Here is an 18751-nt window from a genome sequence, read left to right on the forward strand (position 1 = left end):
CTGGTGCTTGTGGTTTGAGGCAAAAGAGGGTTGTCCTCTTCGTACTAATTTCTTTTCTACCCTTTCTGTGTGTGTGTGTGCATGTGTGCCTTCAAGTCAGTGTTGACTCCTGGCAACAGCCGGGACAAGTCCCTGCAGTTTTTCTTGGCAAGATTTTGGAAGTAGTTTCCCATTGCCTCCTTCCAAGGGCTGAGAGAGAGTGACTGGCCCAAGGCCACCCAGCTGGCTTTGTGCCTAAGGCAGGACTAGAACTCACGGTCTCCCCATTTCTAGTCTGATGCCTTAACCACTACCCCAAACTGGCTCTCACCCTTCCTGGGGGGCTCAGAAACATAACAGAGAGATACCAGGCTTTGACTCTGCAATGGTGGATTCTTGCTCAGGTAACTAGAAAGGAAGGGGCATGATGGGAGTTCAAACCTCCAGAAAAATCTAACACTTGCTCAACTATTTAAACTGCCCCAGGAAAGAAATTACATGTAAATCAAAGAAAATGTCTCTTCAAGAGGGGGAAAAAAAAAACAGTAGAAGAGCCAGAAATAGCACCCTGCTGTTTCCCAGTATGTTTCTGCCATTATGAGTCACCTGCCTCTCAGTTTTGCACTGGGCTTCAGTGATGCAACAATTCTTTATATAAAACTGCAACCACCTGTTCATCAGCACAGACAGGGAATAGTTCCAGGTGCTCCTGAACTCGGTTTTTCTCTGCCGTATTGCAGGCGAGACCGCATGCCGATTGCCTTGTTTGCTATGTCTGTATCAGGCAGCCCTGGAAATGGCTTTGTTTTTGGCTTTGCTTCTTGCAGAAAACCCCAGTGGTGCCTACCTCCATCCCACGGGGGAAAAAACATATAGTCACGACACTGCGTTTGTTTCAAAATTAAAGTCTTCATTCAAAATTAGAGTCTCATCCTTGGCAAGGCTCTTCATGTGAGAAAGCTCCAAACAGAGACGCACGCAGATGCCCACAAGGCTGCCATGCGTCTGTACAGAAAGCGGGCGGGCGATCCACAAGACTAAGACTCCTCTCCTTTGTGCAAAAGGCAGGAGACCGATATGTGAGGGAACCAAACTCTGCGTCCAGATCAGGTGTCCAGAGAGGCTGCTTTCCCCACTACTTTGGGCATTTGCTCCACGCCGCTCCACCAAAGAGCCCAAGAGCATTCTGCTGAGCTCCAAGGGGCTCCTTCATCCTCTACAGCAAGCTCTGTGGGGACGTCTGACTTAGCCTGAGAGGAAAAGCTCCTACTGGGAAAAGGAGCTCAGCGAGATCTTCCCTGCTTGCATCTAGACTGAGTTCCTGACCAAAAAGCTCTCCCATCCAATGGTCAGAACACCAAACACTGGGGGGATTGCTGATAGAGGGAAGACTGTGTTCTGCATCTGCAACAGGCCATACGTCTCCAGGCTCAAGCGCCTCAATGGCTGAAATGCCAACGTAAGACATTTGGGGGAGCACCAGGAGAAAGTTAGCTTAACTTGCCCAGTATGAAACGACTAAACATCCCATATGGTTTTGAGGGCCATCTCTTCTTTCCTACAAACCCAGCCTGGAGAGCTGACCCCTATTCTGCTTCCCAGCCCACCCCCCTGATGCCAACATCTATTTTGGAGTACACGGTTGCATTCTCAAACCCCTGGCAAGCACAAGCCTGAAAAACAGAACTGATGCTGCCTGTGGTACCTGGCCATTTGTGCCTGCCAGTCTTGTAGGAGCCCATACCCAGAAGGCTCAAGTAATTCCTAAAATAGAGGAAGGAACCCCAGATGGACTGTTTCAGTTCAGGAGCAGCCAATGGTTCCAGGAGCTGAGAAAGCACCAAAAATCCAGGTTACAGTGGTTGGTCACCACCAGCTGAGTCCACTGGAGAGTCCTGGACCAACGATGGTTTATCTGAGACAAACAAGAAAAAAAGATGAGATGAGGGACAGATTGGTTCCCAGCAGTTCAAGCACCTGCAGAACCATTTTCATAGACTACTCACAACTGAGCAGAAGAGGAATTCCAACCACATGGAAATCTCTCAGGTAGAGCAAGATTATTGCATCTACAGGAAGAGTTTGCAAAGTAAGCCTGGAGGAGACAGGCAGTAAGTACTCACATTGAACAGTATGCCAAGATTCTGGAGTATTCTGGTTTATGTGAATGACAACCTTACTATTTCTTGCTAATAATTCTATTAAGCAAGCCCAGAAGGGATTGTTTAGCCTATCATCTCAACTAGGGATCATGGCTTATTTTTCCAAATAAGTCAGGGTTCATAAACCAAGAATACATCTTAGTTGTAAATGGCGTGACAAGTCAGGATCTTCAGTCCAGAAGCAGGCAGCCTATGGGCCACATGATGTTCTATGCCTTTGGGCATGGCCCACCACGATGCTGGCCTTCCTTCCCCAGGCCCCTCAGTGCAAAAGCTAAAGTATTTGTACGTTGTTCTCCAGCTTTTACACTCTGAACACAACATGATTTCAGGGACTTGTAGCAAACTTTGACACGTTATCTCCTCCCCAACTGTCACTGCCTGCTTCCCAATTCCTGCTAATGCAGCAGCCACCACCTAGTTTCAGATCAAGTTGGGCATCTGGTTCAAAGGAGAAGACCATTCTCTCTTGCCCCAACCCTGCCACATGCTGGATTAGATCTCAGGCAAGCCCAATTCAGGACCCTCCAGGCTCCAGCCTTGGGTAGCCAGACTTCCACGCAATATTAGCTAAGGAGCCAGGCTACAAAGATTCTTCTAGACTCCTCAATCCATGAACACATTCTGGTAGCACAGAAAAGGGCACAGTCCAATTACTTCATACAGGGCAGGGGACAAGTTTATGTACCTACCAACTCATCGCCTTTCCCCTCCCAGGTCAATCTCATGCAGTTATCTGGTGGTGGCCCCTACCGACTGCTTCTTCAGTTATGGTGCCAGGGGGACTCCCAGACTGGGAGCCCTGTTGCCCCCACTGCTGTGAGCAGAACACCACCATCTCCTCCAAGTTCCGCAGCACAGTCTCAGTGCCCTTGGGAGGCACCACTGGGATCCGAGCTGGCTCCAGCACTCTGCAGGGGAAGACAGGCAGGAGGCGCTAGCAAACCCTGCATTCTGCATGATACAGCACTGTAATGGTGTGTGGGAATGACCTTGGGAGACAGGAGGGAGAGCCACAGATGGGACAACTGGCATGTAAAAGATGTCTCGGCCCACCAAAGGAAAAGGGGTGTGGGAAGTGTTTCAGAAGGGTCCCTCCCTAGTTTCCCAGAGGGTAAAAGGAAAGGAGGGGAGAAATAGTTTCAGTCTTGCAAGATTCTGTTAATGTAACCCAACAATAAAGATAGAGCTAGTGCTCCTGGTTGTGCTTCTTCTCTGGACTACCTTGCAAAGCTAACAAAAACTAACTTTGGATGATTCATGCATACAGCTGCACTGCATGGAAAACAGGCTATGTTATGCCAAATCCTGTAAACAGCAATAGGATCAGCCCAGCAAGTCCAACCCCCCACCTTAGTGCAAGAATCTAAATTAAAATGGGGGGACAGATGGCTGTTTAGCCTCCACTTGAATATGTCTCCTGAACACCAATTTGGGTAATTGGGTCCACTGCCTTACTATTAGGAAGTTTCATCTAACATTCATTTAGAATGTGCATACTTAAATCCTTTCTTCTGCATCCTGCTGTCTGAGATGACAGAGGTCTCAATCTTCTTCTGTGTGACGTCCTTTAAAATATTTGGTGATTGTGTTCATATTTTATTTATTTAACCAGTTTCTATCCTGGGCCACAGTTGGGGCACTAGAAATGACATTCAAGGCTGCTCACATCTAGAAATGCAAATTAGAAAACCCAAAACAATGGTATTGTATCAGAGGTAAAATTAAAATAAATATTATTAGAATCAGCTCCATTAATAGTTAAAAGCTGGGTGAAAGAGATGGGTTTTTGCCCTTTATCTGAAGGCTGGATGAACAGGAGGCCAAACACACTTCCTTAGGGACAGTGCTACATAGGATGACAACTACACAGGAGAAGAAGATCTTCCATCAGCCAGGTAGGTGAGCCTCTAGTGACGAAGGGCTCTCCAGAAGGGCCTCTCCTGCTGATCTAAGTAACTAGACAGGTTCACAGCAGAAAAAGTCCCTCCCATGTGCAGGTCCAAGTTGTTTAGGTCTTTAAAGGCCAATGCCAGCCTCTTAAATTGTGCTTAGTAAGCAACTGATAACCAGGGCCGATCTTTCAGTACAGGCATCATATGATTCCTGTGTCTTGCACTTCTAGCAGCCTGGCCACTGCATTTTGCACCAATTATAATTTCCAGGCATTTCTCAAGGGCAGCTCCATGTAACGCATATCACAGTAGTCAAGATGGGATGGTAACAAAGGTGTGGATAATTGCTGCTAAGTCAGACTGGCTCAGGAAGGGTCACAGCTGGGACACTGGCCATATAGCCAAAATGAGCTGTTCAATGCAGACGTTACCTGGACTCCAGTGACAGCAGGGGATCAAGGAGACCTGTCACATTATAAAGACCACTGAAGCTTCACCTCAATTCCCAAGTTCAGCATCCTCCTTACCAGCAGCCCTTCTACTGTATCTGGATTTAATTTCACTTCGTTCTCTCATTCAGACCGTTACTGAACTTAGACAGTATTCAAGGGGTGCTGACTGCTTTCTTGAGTTAGATTAGTGTTTTTCAAATTTGTCAACTTTAAGGTGTATGGAGTTCAACTCCCAGAATTCCCCAGCCAGTTGACAAATTTGAAAAACACTGGGCTAGATGGGAACACTAAAGCTTGGTGGTCATCATCATACTGATGACATCTCACTCAACAGCTCTGAAGGACTTTAATGTTGCTTTTTCTTTTCTTTGCTATCTGTTACATTTTGCTGTCTTCACTGAGTGACTGGTATATTGATTCTTTTCTTTTAGCTTTCCTGAGCACCTTTCCTCTACACAGTTCCAGACTATCTCTCTATGGCATCTCTTGCTTTACTCCTCCTATAATGGTTCCTGCTTATTTTCAGATCTTCACTAAATGTTTTGTGCAGTCACACTGATTTCTTTTGCTGTGCTCCATTCTTTTTTTTTCAAATTGGAATCATTTGCAGTTGGGCTTTTTGACTCTCCTTTTTTTAGGAACACTAATCCACGTACTTTGAGCTCTCTTACCCATTTGCTTCTCCTGTCACAAGAATAATTGCTCTGAATTCGTTAAAATCCTCTTATTTTAAGCCCATGATATCCAGCCAATTACACTTAGCTTTCATTGCCATTAAAATAATAAAAGTCTAGCATGACATGGCCACTTTCCCCCAACATTTCTGCTATTTCCATTTCGACTAAGTCTTCCATGTTGGTTAATATCAAGTCAAGACTGTCCTCTAACCTTCTGAAGGAAAAAGTTGTCAGTAGGCAAGTCATGAATTTCCTGGAAGGGCCATGCTTCAATTTGTTTCCCAGCAGATGTTAGGATATTTAAAATTTAAAGTAATTACATTGCTTTTTTAAAAGCATCATCCAATACATTTACATGATATAAATCTCTGGGTTGCAAAATTCATCCTTCTTAATAAAAAATAAGTAAATAAATACGCACTGATCTCCCCTTCTCTTGCAAAACCCAACCAAATCAAAACAATTAGAAATATAAAGTCTCCTATGGACTAAACCAGAGACAGGGATGGTTAAAATTTCAAATGACAGGTAGTCCTTGCTTAACAACGGTAATTGGGATTGGAATTTCCATCGCTAAGCGATGTGGTCATAAAGTATGATGTCATGTGACCACATTGTTTAGCGACGGCAATCCCAGCAGTCCAGGTTGCTGTTGTTAAGTGAGCACCACTGGTTGTTAAGCGAGGACCTCCTTGCAACTTCCTGCCGACTTCTGACAACCAAAGTCAGTGGGGAAGCTGGTAGGAAGTTGCAAGTCCCAGATGGTTTGCAAGCAGGCTGGCTGGCAGATAAGTGGCACATGCAAGCAATTTCAGGCCTGGGGGTGGCTGCTGCCAGGTGGGGGAGGGCGTTTGGATGGTTGCAGTGGCATGTGTGAGAGATTTTGGGCCCAGGGGTGGCTGCTGCCAGATGGGGGATACTTGCCCGAGTGACTTGTGACCTTCCCTGCTGGCTTCCCCATTGACTTTGCTTCTGGGAAGCCAGCATGAAAGGTTGCAAATGGTGATCACATGACCATGGGGTGCTGCAACCATCGTAAGTGCAAGCCAGTTTCCAAGCGCCCCAATTGCGATCAACTGTTGCAACTTCAAACAGTTGCTGAACGAGTGGTTGTTAAGCGTGGACTACCTGTAGCAAATTTGAAACTCAGACAGTTACAAGTATGTAACTGTCCAGTTCACAGAGCCTTGTGTTTTGTCAAGTCAAATACAACTCCCTCTCCTAGTTTAGAACTGGTTTCAATAGGGTCTACCCACATTACTAATCAGCTTCTTTCTGAGTTCTTTCCCAAGTGAAACCCCTGTTCATTTAAGGGAAGGCGATAACCAGGAAGAACTTGACAAAGAAGAAGTCTGGCAGGTCTAATGCATAGTGGAAAACCCTCTGTTGTCCCAACTGAGATCATACCTGCTATCAGTTGCCCCTGCTAAAGTATACCTGCCATGAGTTACCCCACATTCAATATTTTGTTCCTTTATTTTCTGCCTGGGGACAATGGAGAGCAGTGGAAAAGAGGGAATATGCTTAACTCCCTGAGTTTATTTCCAAAATACCATAGCACAGCTAAAAAAGATCCACCCCCGCACTCGCAAGCACTCTCTGGGAAAGTTAACCAATCCTAAAATAAGCCTTGGGGAACATCTGGCTGCTTACCTGTCTGAGAAAACTATGCCTGTGTGGCTCATAGAGCGTCTTACCTGAAAGAGGGGGAAAAGAAACATATGATGGTAAGGACATAAACAAGGTAACACCCTGCTCCTCCGATTGGCATGTGCAGGGATAGGTATAACTTTATAACAAATGATTTGGGGGATAGCCACTGTAGTTGTATACCCACACATCCAGATTTTTAAAATTATTAATCTATTCTGACTTTTTTTATCCAGCTGCATGGTCTCTGGAAAAACGGTCTCGCTTTAATTCATTAGATGTTTTAAGAGCCTAATCTTACAGATGACATTTTTTAAGCCATATGCCTATAAGTCAGCCAATGTGCTTTCCCAATCTGGTGACCTCCAGGGAGCCCTATCTCCAGCCACTGGTGCAAGCCAGATCAATTATAGTAGCAAACTGAGATCTGGAGGTTCCATGCAAAAACCAAGAGACAGCGGTCTATTTCTCACCATAAAGCCAGTTTAAGTTCCTGCTACACCTCATATCATCCTTCACAACTGCTGATAGATAACTACAGTTCGTAGCAGAGAAGGGTTCAACTTGGCAGATAAAGCCCAGTTCCCAGGCAATAAAAAAAGCAACTAACTCAATATGATCAAGGTATGAAAATGGCAGTTCTTAGAATCAAAAATGAAAGCCATGCTAAATAATGGCAACTTTGCTCCAACTGGTATAAAACATACTTTGCCAACTTTTTAAAGGAGTGAGCCATCAGGAATATATACTACAGCAGGTCTGTAAATGTTGTTATAGTTTTCATTACTATAGTATAGCATAGGTAAAGGTAAAGGTTTCCCTTGACATTAAGTCCAGTCATGTCTGACTCTAGGGGGCGGTGCTCATCTCCGTTTCAAAGCCGAAGAGCCGGCGTTTGTCTGTAGACACTTCCGTGATCAGGTGGCCGGCATGACTACACGGAACGCCATTACCTGCCCGCCGAAGCGGTACCTTTAATCTACTCACATTTGCATGTTTTCGAACTGCTAGATTGGCAGGAGCTGGGACTAGCAACGGGAGCTCACTCCGTCACGCGGATTTGAACCGCCGACCTTCCGATTGGCAAGCTCAGCAGCTCAGCGGTTTAACCCGCAGCGCCACCGCATAGTGAATGCAATTAACAGTTCAAAGTACTGGCAGTTTCTTTTATACCTAAAATGGGCTGGTGCAGCCTATCTTAAGGAAGCCTCCCGCAATGTGAAGCCTTCCAGATGTTTTAGACTACAACTCCCATTAGTCTTTGCCAACATAGCCAATGCTCAGGATAACTGAGGGAATATGTTTGTCAAGCGAACGCTCCATAGTCTGAGATAAAGTGATTATTCTTCTTCAAGTCTTTTTTTTTAAATATAAATCAATGAAATACAAATACATAAAATTTCTAAATTAGACTGGCTTTTTAAAAACAAACGTACTAAAACAGAAATGTACAATATAATATACCTATCAAAAGACATAAATTTCACATGTAAAACAAAAAGACAAATGCCCTGGGCATTATTATTTTTTTTCAGCACATACTCTAGTTCTGATGAAATATAAAATGATCAGCATCAGATTCCATCCATTTAACATTAAGTAAAAATGTTTCCAGAATGGTTCTTTGATTATTATCTCCCAAAATAAATTAAATCAGGACTAGCAGTTTGGTGATCTCCAGATGTGTAGGACTAAAACTCATAAATCCCAGCTAGCATGCCCTTTGCTCAAAAATTATGGGGGTAGTAATTCAAAAAGTATTTACATGGAACCATGTTGCGTATTCTTGATTAAATCTATGAGAATAAAAAACAGCAACACTGTGTGACAATCTCTTTTCTGGGAATGTGGCATGAATACAGCTTTTTAGAAGCAACCCACTTGAGCTTCTTATTAGGGTAGAATTAGTGAAGGATAGGAAGGATAAATAAGTTGCCTTACCCGGTGGGAATGTGGAAGTTTAGTGCCCACAAAATCAGAAGGCTCAGGGATCGTTGAAGGATGGTACAGCTCAGGAGCCAAACGAGTATTTGCAAATTTCATGCATTCTTCTAGGGTGGAGATGAACTGGCTGCAGGTTGCCCGCAGTAAGGATGAAGCTTCATTCATCTTCTGGTGGGAGTTGAGAGCAGAGAATAGTGAAGCAGCATTATAGCACCCTTTCCACTCTAATCCTCAGAGCCCCACCACCCAATTCGGGGAGGGCTTGAGAGCCAAAAAGCCCAATTCAAATGTTCAGTTGCTCTCTGTGTGCCCTCTTGCTGCCCAAAGGAGGTGGGCTTCCAAACAAGCAATTCTATATATGAACATTAAGTCTCCATTCAGCAGTATGGAAGGACTGTATCACTTCAGCAAATCAGCGCTGGCCATACAAGTTCTGTGACTCTCTTAGGGCACAGGAGATGGGATTGAACACTCTCTCCTGAAATCACTCTCCCCCTCCCCCCATCTTTGCTTGTAATGCGCTTAAATAAGAATGCAAAGCACAGAAAGGTACTTGAAACCTGTAGGAGATGCCATTTGGTTAAATGATGTTTGCAAAGAACTTCCAGGTGGGTTGTGACCTTCGTTGATAAATGCTAATAGTGGCGGCATTTGGATCTTCCAAGCAAGAGGAAAAAACTGTTTTTGATCAGCCCTGCTTCTTTTATGTCAGACTATCTCCAAAACATAGGAATACTTGCCTTAAAAAGGTAAAGGTTTCCCTTGACATTAAGTCCAGTCGTGTCTGACTCTAGGGGGCGGTGCTCATCTCCGTTTCAAAGTCGTGTCCGACTCTAGGGGGCGGTGCTCATCTCCGTTTCAAAGTCGTGTCCGACTCTAGGGGGTGGTGCTCATCTCCGTTTCAAGCCAAAGAGCCGGCGTTTGTCCGTAGACCCTTCCGTGGTCATGTGGCTGGCATGACTACACGGAACGCCGTTACCTGCCCGCCGGAGCGGTACCTATTAATCTACTCACATTTGCATGTTTTCGAACTGCTAGGTTGACAGGAGCTGGGACTAGCAACGGGAGCTCACCCCATCACGCGGATTCGAACCGCCGGCCTTCCGATCGGCAAGCTCAGCAGCTCAGCGGTTTAACCTGCAGCGTCACCGCGTCCCATACTTGCCTTACATATCCATAATACAGGTCTAGAATCCTTATTGGCCCTTGGATGTTTGGACTGTTGTGTGGGCTCCTCACCCTTAATTCCAAGGCCCACAGCAATGACTGACTGTGTCACCTTGCTCTTGAGACTTCTGGATTACAAACTGTCATTGGCCATGTTGGCTGAAGTGAACAGAAAAGGCCTTGAGGCATCTCAGTTTTCCATCCCTGTCCTACAGTGATCAGAAGTAAACCTGCTAATGGAGTCAGAGAATTCATATTCCACAGAGTTCTTGCTACACCTGGCTGGAACATACAAACACAGAAAACCATGATTGCTCTGGATTCTCCCCTGCCCCACCTGGATGTCCAAAGGAGAACCATTCTCTTGAGGTTGTGTTGCATCCTGCACAGCTAGCACTTGCTGTGTCAGCACATCACAGTATAGACGCAGTTCAGACAGTTTTCTCCCAAGGGACTCGTTGCTTATGTCCAGATCTGGGATAGACAAGCAAGCACAGACAAGCAAGCATTTATACCAGATACTGTAAGAACATTCACAAAGCACCACTCAGAACAGGAGACTTAAGCAGAACAGAATTAGCTGCCAGTGAAAAAACTTGCTCCCTGTATCATATCAAGATGACCTCTAAGACGCCATCAGTAATTTCTAGATGCAAATATCTTTGAGTGTTAATCTGTAGACAGCAAACCAACACTGAAAATAAAATGCAATTGATGTAATGTGATGTAATACAACATTGGACTGTCAATATGGTGTGTTTATTTCATGTATCCTTTTCCAGCAAAGGTAAAAATAAATATATAAAAAAATTAGTAAAACCAAATCAACTTCATCTGTTTCAATGAAATGTCACCAACTTGCCTCCAAGACCCAAAGGCATCTGTGTGATCCAGGAAAAAACAGAGCTGCTTTGAAGAATTGCTGTTAGATGTTGTGTTCATGTTCCCATGTGCTCTAAAGCACTTTTTAAGGATTCAATTCAAAGAGCTGCAACAGCCCTCTGAGTCTGCATACTGTGCTAAGCCTAGGTTAAGTCATGTTCTTGGACTACTGAGCAGGTGTGCAATTTTGAAAGGGTGTTGCAAGCACTTTTATAACTTATTTTTCTTTTCTAAGGATACTACTATACCCTATGCCCAGAGACATGGCAGATTTCAGTGTAGCACTAAAAAAAAAATTAAATAGATTTTAAACACTGAAAAGCAGATGAGGCAGAGACTCTGGCTGGTACCAAGGAAGGTGTCTGTAGACAGCACATAACCTTCATTGAACTGTGCCAGGCCTTAATAATTCTTTAACACAGCAATACGAAGCAGCAGCTAGGGGATGATGAAGCAAAGGATAGCTGATTTAGTGGATTTCTGTGAACTGCTTGAGAAAAAGTAAGTTATCTGCAGTTGGTGCACAACTGCATCTATGTGGGTGGGATGGAAGAAAACGTTTATCACCCAATCTGCCAAGATAGGCTTAGGCTTAGCCACCACCCCAGCGGTATTTATTTTGGGAAATGTACACATGACTTATGTGAGCACATGCCCTCATGTTTGCAATTTTTATTTACGAAAGTGAAATTTCAGAACAGTTGACTAAAATAAAACACCTATTAAAAAGCACTGGAAACATTAACAATCCGCAGAGCAAAAGGTGAAGGATCTTAAGAACAGTGTGCAATCTGCCCAAATATACATTAAAGGTATTCTAAGCACAGGATTTGACTTTCTCCCATAGATGGAAAAATTGACAAAGTGGCTGAGGTCACAAGTTATATTAAGGACTAGCCGTGACTTGCTTTTGGCTTAGTGAATGATGTGAATCCAGCCAGTAGCTGTGTTTGCAAGTAGTTAGATTTACTATGGATCCAAAACTGGGCCATCGTGCAGGTTACGGCTGAGAGTGCCTTACCCAAAATATGAACTCATGACTGGGTACAAACTGAGAAAGCCCCAGGGGCTGCCACTAATCTGATAGGCTAGAAACAGCTGCTGGATAAGCTTCATAGCACAGTCTTTCTGACAGCAACATAAAAGCTGCTCTAATCTCTTTTACATGCCCTAAATGGAGGGGGGATTAATTGGAGGGATTAACACCCCCCCATTTTATACTCAGTGATTTAGACCTTTATGGGGTTACTATGTGAGTTTCCCCCATTTAAATTGGGACCAGTTGATTTAAAGGGGAAAAATGTCAAGGGGGGGATGGCAAGCCTTTGCAAAAGTAGTTATCTGATATCAAGAAGACAGACATTGGGAGATCAACATATAGGTCTGTGGGATGATGTTACCCATGAATAATGCTGAATTAAACTTGATGTGTCATGTGAACTGTGTCACTTTTGCTGATTCAGCAAACTTTAGTTGAAATAAACTATGATTTATTGTGATGAGTGAATCCAGTCAGTAACAATGCTACAGTAAATACCGCAATTCATCCTTCTTTCTCTGCACATTAAGCCCTTCATTTTTTATTCTCATTGAGTCTTAATTTCCTTGGGTTGAGCATTAAAAATGATATGAACCAACTGCAGTGCTTTTTCCTGGAGATCTTCAGAGACCCACAAGTAAACGGGGGAAATGCTACGGATATCCATGGGCTGTCTATGTTCAATCATTCAAATGATGAGTTTTTTAAAAAAAAATCCTAAAGACTTGCTCTGCCAAAGGGGGAATCAATTTTGCTCTTCTCCACATTTCTTTGTTGAAATAAAAATTGTCCAAGTCCATCAAAACTAACACTGAGGACCAGACAGCAAATTCAACGCTATTTCTACACTATCCTCCTCTCTCTGGATCCTGAGGTTCATATATCAATTTCTCTAATCTGCTGTAGCCAGTCATCAATCTAACTATTATGAGAAGAGCCAAATCCTTATATGCAAACATTGGCATAGGTGCAGAGGTAAGGGAGAGGTTGCAAATGGCTCAACTGACCCAGGTATGTTTGCTAAGGAGGCGTGAGAGCAAAGTACCTCACTGAAGTTGGCCAAGTGTTTGCACTCAGTGCTAACCAGCTCTGCCAACAACCCCATGAAGCTCAGGCCCACCAACTCTGGGCTTCCCAAGCTTGCATTGACTCTTTAGCGCAAAGCCATTGACAGAGAACCAACCTTTTTCCTTCTGGCTTCTGCTATCCCCAAGGCAGGCCTTGGAACTGCCCAAAGCCACCAGCCATTTCTGTCTTTCAGCAGCACCTCCTGCCTTCAAGTAGAAGTACTGCTCACCTGGGATGACCAACTCCATCCTAGTGGAATCTGTTGCATGCACTAGAGGAGGGAGGGAGGAGAGAAATACAAGGAAAATAAAAACGAGTGTAGAATCAGTGTCCCCTCGCCCCCGCGGCTGCCATGTACAAGGTCACACTTTTACCACTGGGTTGAATATGACTTCATGGCCACCAACTGGAATCCTCACCTTGTATAAGATGATGTATTAAGAGGGAAAAAGAATTCTACCCTTTTACCACTCAGGATCATCTGGGGTTAAAGGAATACCATGTCCTCAGGTATGTAATCTGGATGAAGAACATTGTAGCCAAGAACCTAACCAGCACACTCCAGATGGAAGAGATCAATCTAATAAAAATTTTCCTATCAGAACAAAATGGCCTTTAGGAGTAAGAATTCTTGAAGCATTGCTCCGAGTTTTTGGAACTAACAGTGAGATTTCTAAATGCAACCTTTGTGCTTTTGCTAACAAGGAATAATGCCTGCCTTTTTTCACTTATTGATATTTGCAGATTAAGCTACTGTTCAATCACAGGAGCAAGGCAAGACTTTTTTTTCAGTTTACTTGGCAACTGCATGAGCCTCCTAGTTCAATACGTAAAGAATACTTGGAGTCCCCAGATTAGAGGCATGGCAGCATCATATGACATTTAAAAAGCATGTTCATATCCCAGCAAATCCAGGTCAATTCTGCATAATCTGGGCTCTGCAGCATGCAGTGGATCAAATGTAATTTGCATTATTGTCAGTAGAATAACCGTCCACTGTTTGAAGGCTGAAAAGCAACCAGCCTGAGAGACCACAGTGGCTCCCTAGATGTTAACAGGATATAATCTGGGCTTCAAGAGAGACTGTTTTACTTAGTGGTTTAAGGTACCAAGCAGAAACCAGACAATAGTGAGTTCTAGTCATGCCTTAGGCACAAAATCAGCTGGGTGACTTTGGGCCAGTCACCCCCTCTCAGCCCTAGGAAGGAGGCAAGGGCAAACCAATTCCAAAAATGTTGCCAAGAAAACTGCACAGACTTTTCCAGGCAAAGGCCGTGAGTCAAGACTGACTCAAAGGCACCAAAACTAATAATAATAATAATAATAATAATAATAATAATAATAATATCTGGGCTTCATTGAGTGGCTGGCAACTATCATTCCTTAAGAAAAGAACTAATGAAGAGGATAAGAAACCACAGGCCTTTAAAGGAAGAGCAGCAAGTATCCCTGAAATAGAGAAAGCAACAAGATGAAGCTGCTGCAGCAGAAAACAGAAGGTAATGCACAACACCAAATGGACCACAGTTGGGGAAACATAAATTATGTCACACCTTTTCTAGTCCATGTACCGAAACTGCACAGAATGCCCACCTTTGATTTCACATACAGCCATCTTGATGCTGCCTTTGCTGCCTTTGCCCACATCATCCTGAGAGTCATAATAGGAGAGGATGCCATTTTCTAACACAAAATATCGTGGCTGCCAACCTGAGGTCAGAGAAAAAAGAGGGCAAATTGGAGCTTGTAAACAGTATGCAGGGAGGGGGTGAGCAAGGGAGTCCAATAACCAGGAGACTATGAGTTCTAGTCCCGCCTCAGGCATGAAAGCCGGCTGGGTGACCTTGGGCCAGTCCCTCTCTCTCAGCCCAACTCACCTCACAGGGTTGTTGTTGTGGGGAAAAGAGGAGGGGGAAGGAGTATTAGGTATGTTCGCCACCTTGAGTTATTTATAAAAATAATAAAGGCGGGATATAAACAAACAAACAAACAAAGCTGCCCCATCTGTTTGGATTTAAATTCAATTTCCATAAATCTCTAAACTAAATTGATTAGTTGATTAGGGCGGGCAATATGGTCCTTATGGTGCAACCCTTAGCCAGGCTCGTTGCCTCTCCATATTTAATGTTTAAAAATATTATTTATGATTAAATTAAAAGCAGTCATGCTGCTGAGGTGAAGGGCTGCTCATTCATAAACCGCCAGGTACAAAACATCAACTGACCATAATAATATTTGTCACTCCCTCTAGTTTAAAGTCTACTTGGGTTCTGGCTGACCTGGCCCAATAGATGGAACCAACAGCAGCTTCACCCCACAATCAGCTTCCATTCCACTCCATCCAGGGAAGAACCAGGAGTAGAAAAGCAAAGTGTTCAATTCAAGGAGTCTCTGTGAGTTAGCCCCCAAACCTACTTGCTAGTTGGAATGCCCTCCAGAAGGAGTCTTGTCCATCTCCAGATTGTTATGATTTTGGCACCAGGCAAATACATTCTTCTTTTTCTTAGCATTCTAGGATTTTGAGCCTAGATTCTGAGCCCAGATTATAGAAGATAATTCTAATTCATGCATGAAATGGTAGTATTACTGTATTTTATCTTCTATTCCCTATGCTGTCTCTTTGTGGGTGTTATTCTATTTTCCTACAGGATTTAATGGGATATTTATTCTTTTGTATAATCCACCCAAGAGAACGTTTATTGTTCAGCACTTATAAATTAAAAATTGGTCAATTCCACACCCCTCAGCCCATCTTTTGCCTTATATATTTATATCCCACCTTTCCTCCAATAACTCAAGATGGCTTGCATGGAGTTCTCCCTTCATCTTACCTCCATCTGTGTGATAAGCTGCCCTGAGAGTGAATGCCCAACCAATCCCCCAGTGAGTTTCCATGGTGGAGGGCAGACTTGAACCTGGGACTTATCAGTTGTCATCCCACAACTACATTGTACTGGCTTATGAAAATGGCTGCTCCGGGGACGTGATTACCCTGCATTAAAGGGAAGGCCACAGCAAGCTTTTACATACTGTATATGTTCCAAGAATACGGGAGATGGACTTCATTGGCCATAGATATTTTGTTCTTTAGGAAGAACAAGAAATTGACCAACAATACATACACCCTGCAATGAATATTAGAGCTATCGCTACACTGACCATACGTCCTTTACTATAAAGGACAGTCCTTTATTTCAGAAAGCTGAATTTATATAAATAGATTTAATTATCCATTTTCTTGGTTTTGCTCTTGAATTTTTCTTTGTAAAGCAAAGTCGTCATCATCATCATCACCATCTATCTTTATAAACCTCTTTCAGATTTGCCCCCTTTTCAGGTTTGTCCTTTATTTTTTCCAAGAAAATATGGTCACTTTTTAAGGAACAGAAATTCTTCATATCTGCAGGCCACCTGGCAACGGGAGAAGTTTATTTTTTCACTGCGATTCCATGCTGGAGAAAACAAAACCGGTTTAATTTCTTCCAGTTGCGCAGCGGTTGAAGATTAACAGCCTCTGCCCATTACAATGCGGCAGCCCCAACCCCTCCTCACCCGGGAAGAAGAGGCTCCAGTGCAAAGGACCGTTGCATTTCGAGAAGAATAAGAAAGGGCGAGACAGAGAGAAACGGAGTGTGCGGTGACAAAGATGGAAGGAGCCCGGGCTGCTGGGCGCTCTCCCTATTTCTACAGGGGCTGCGTGGCTCCAGGGGAGGATGTAGGCGGCCCGGGAGCGAGGAATCTGCTTTCCCGGACCGAAAACAATTAGAGCTCCCCGTTCCTCCCTACCCTGAAGCCAGGCCTGTTGGAACACCCTCACTCACCTGAAAGATAGTTGGTCCATTTCAACAGCGCTCCCTCCATCACCAGCGCAGCCCAGCGCCGGTCTGCCACGCCGATCCAATTGCGGCGCTGAGCCGGCGAGGCTCAGCCAATCATGGGGCGTGTGCCGGTCGGAACAAAGGGGTGGGGTGGCTGAGAGAGAAGAACAGGAGGGCGGACGAGAAGGAAGACCGGGGGAGGAAGGGGAGAGGGGAGAAGCGTAAGGAATTGGACGAGGAACAAAGCCGGAAGGAACTCTCGGAGCCAATTAGATGACCCGGACCCTCGCACTGACTTAAGGGCAATGTAGTTCCGAAACTCATAGGCTGCTCCGACTCTGGAGAATGCCGGTCCTCTCCCGGCACTTCCTCGACTGCGCAGTGTCAGAAACGGGGCTCTGTGGAGCTGGGCTTCTGAGGGATATTGCTTAGAGCCGAGTCTTTGCAGGCTGGCTGGTGTGAGTTCAATGGGACTAACGAGTAAAGATGTACAGGTTCAGGCTGTCGAACAGGTGGTTGTCAATATTTCATCTCATTCCTCTTTGGCTGGAAATCGTCGTCTTCAAACCAATACATGCAGGAGCAAGCCCGACAAACCGATCAAAAAGAGCACCGTTGGGTCGCACTGAGTTTCGTGAGATTTAACCCTTCGTTATGGCTAAATGCGACTGCTTTGTGTCCTTACGCATGTACTTTAAACTCCCACAAGATATATTCCTTGCAGGCTGAGCAACCGATTCAGTAATCAGTTATTAGTTGCACAATAGCATACCATTTGGAAAATAAGCTGGAGAGTGTGCCAGAGACCATTCGAGCTAGGGCTACCAGGTCTGGGCTGCAAAAACCTGATCGACTTCTACAATGGCAGTTTTGATCCGGTAGCTCGAGCTCAGAGAAACCAGACGCTATTAAATAGGCTCCCATACCTTGGAATGGGCTTGCTTCTAATCTGTTAAATCAGCCAATAGCAAAACTGTCCTAAAGATAAAGGAAATACTGGCTTGCTTCTGACCCATATGCTGATCCAAAATCCTTTCTAGTGCCAAAATGTGTCACAATATTTGGCTGCCTGTGTCAGATGGTGCCTCAGCAGTGTATAACTGAACAAGTTGTACAATGCATAATATAACACAGAAGTTTTTCTGTCCCTAAATTCAGTATCATCTCCTTCAACCGACTCTATCATTCTATTTAATATGTTTCCAACTGAAAAATTCAGCTTTGTTTTTAAAATTAGTAATTGTAACTAAGGTCATATTTCTGGTATTCCCTCTTACCTCTGAATTTGTTTTTAAAATTCCCAGCCTATATGTTTTAAACTGCAAGCCTTTTTTTTTTGCAGAAACCTACCTTTTTGCAGAAACCATTACCGTTGTTAATGTTATGTACTACCTCCACAAGGGCACACTGCATAAGTTATATACGTTTGGATAGGGAGGCCAAAGTTACTGGATTTGCAGAAATTCAGCAAGTGATGTTTTCCCCTCTATAGCTACGTTCGCACAACACAAGACAACGAAACTATTAAAATCACATTTTAACAGTGTGTTGGATGAACCCAAACATGTGTTTATTAACCCAGCAAGTGGGTTAGTGTGCCATGCAAACGTAGCCACTACACAAAACTTCTTACTTGGTTAGATTGGGTGGAATTGCAACTGCAGGATCATCCTTCATTGTTAAGCAATTGGGTGAAAGAGATGTGAGAAGGATTCGGGCTAAAAAGTGATGCCACGCAAATTTTGATCATTTAATCATCTTGACGTGTTATCGTTCGCATTTTACTTGTAATGCCAAAACTATATCTCCTCAAACCACTGTTTGAGTTATATTTATAAGGTGTTTTCCCATGTTATAGCTTGGAACATTACAACAGGAGAACTATAACTCCCAGCGTGCACAGGAGCAACCATAATGCCTTGAAGCGTAGTGATAGAGAAGCCACTCTGCGCTTCCCTGTGCTGCAAGGCCTTGTGGGATACGTAGTCTTCTTGTCCATGTTGCCTTGTGGAGGTAGT

At 44.0% G+C, this 18751-nt stretch overlaps 1 protein-coding gene across 3 annotated transcripts; it reads right to left on the reverse strand.

The window, feature by feature from the left end:
* Positions 1 to 868: 868 nt before the first annotated feature.
* On the reverse strand, positions 869 to 16994 carry LOC134490645 (pleckstrin homology domain-containing family A member 3-like). 3 transcript variants are annotated; one of them, XM_063293839.1, is made up of 8 exons: positions 16737 to 16994; positions 14509 to 14625; positions 13031 to 13186; positions 10264 to 10400; positions 8757 to 8927; positions 6819 to 6862; positions 2895 to 3052; positions 869 to 1894 (listed from the first exon to the last, which is right to left on the reverse strand). In XM_063293839.1, the coding sequence occupies exons 1-8, from the start codon at positions 16774 to 16776 to the stop codon at positions 1833 to 1835; spliced, it is 885 nt and encodes a 294-aa protein (XP_063149909.1). In that variant the 5' UTR covers positions 16777 to 16994; the 3' UTR covers positions 869 to 1832. The 3 variants fall into 3 exon arrangements, with proteins under 3 accessions (XP_063149909.1, XP_063149908.1, XP_063149907.1); XM_063293838.1 differs by having other exon boundaries at positions 2834 to 3052; positions 8757 to 8924; positions 16737 to 16990; XM_063293837.1 differs by having other exon boundaries at positions 2834 to 3052; positions 16737 to 16988.
* Positions 16995 to 18751: the final 1757 nt, after the last annotated feature.

This window comes from Candoia aspera, chromosome 2 (assembly GCF_035149785.1).
Source record: "Candoia aspera isolate rCanAsp1 chromosome 2, rCanAsp1.hap2, whole genome shotgun sequence".
Lineage (NCBI taxonomy): Eukaryota > Metazoa > Chordata > Lepidosauria > Squamata > Boidae > Candoia > Candoia aspera.

What these genes read in the sequence shown, in the direction of transcription:
- LOC134490645 (XM_063293839.1), bottom strand. Translation starts at nt 16,776, where the DNA reads ATGGAGGGAGCGCTGTTGAAATGGACCAACTATCTTTCAG. An exon ending in AACTTCCACATTCCCACCGG is followed by an intron (nt 6,863 to 8,756) that starts GTAAGGCAACTT and finishes CCCCTCTTTCAG; the next exon opens with GTAAGACGCTCTATGAGCCA. An exon ending in CATAACTGAAGAAGCAGTCG is followed by an intron (nt 1,895 to 2,894) that starts GTAGGGGCCACC and finishes TGTTTGTCTCAG; the next exon opens with ATAAACCATCGTTGGTCCAG.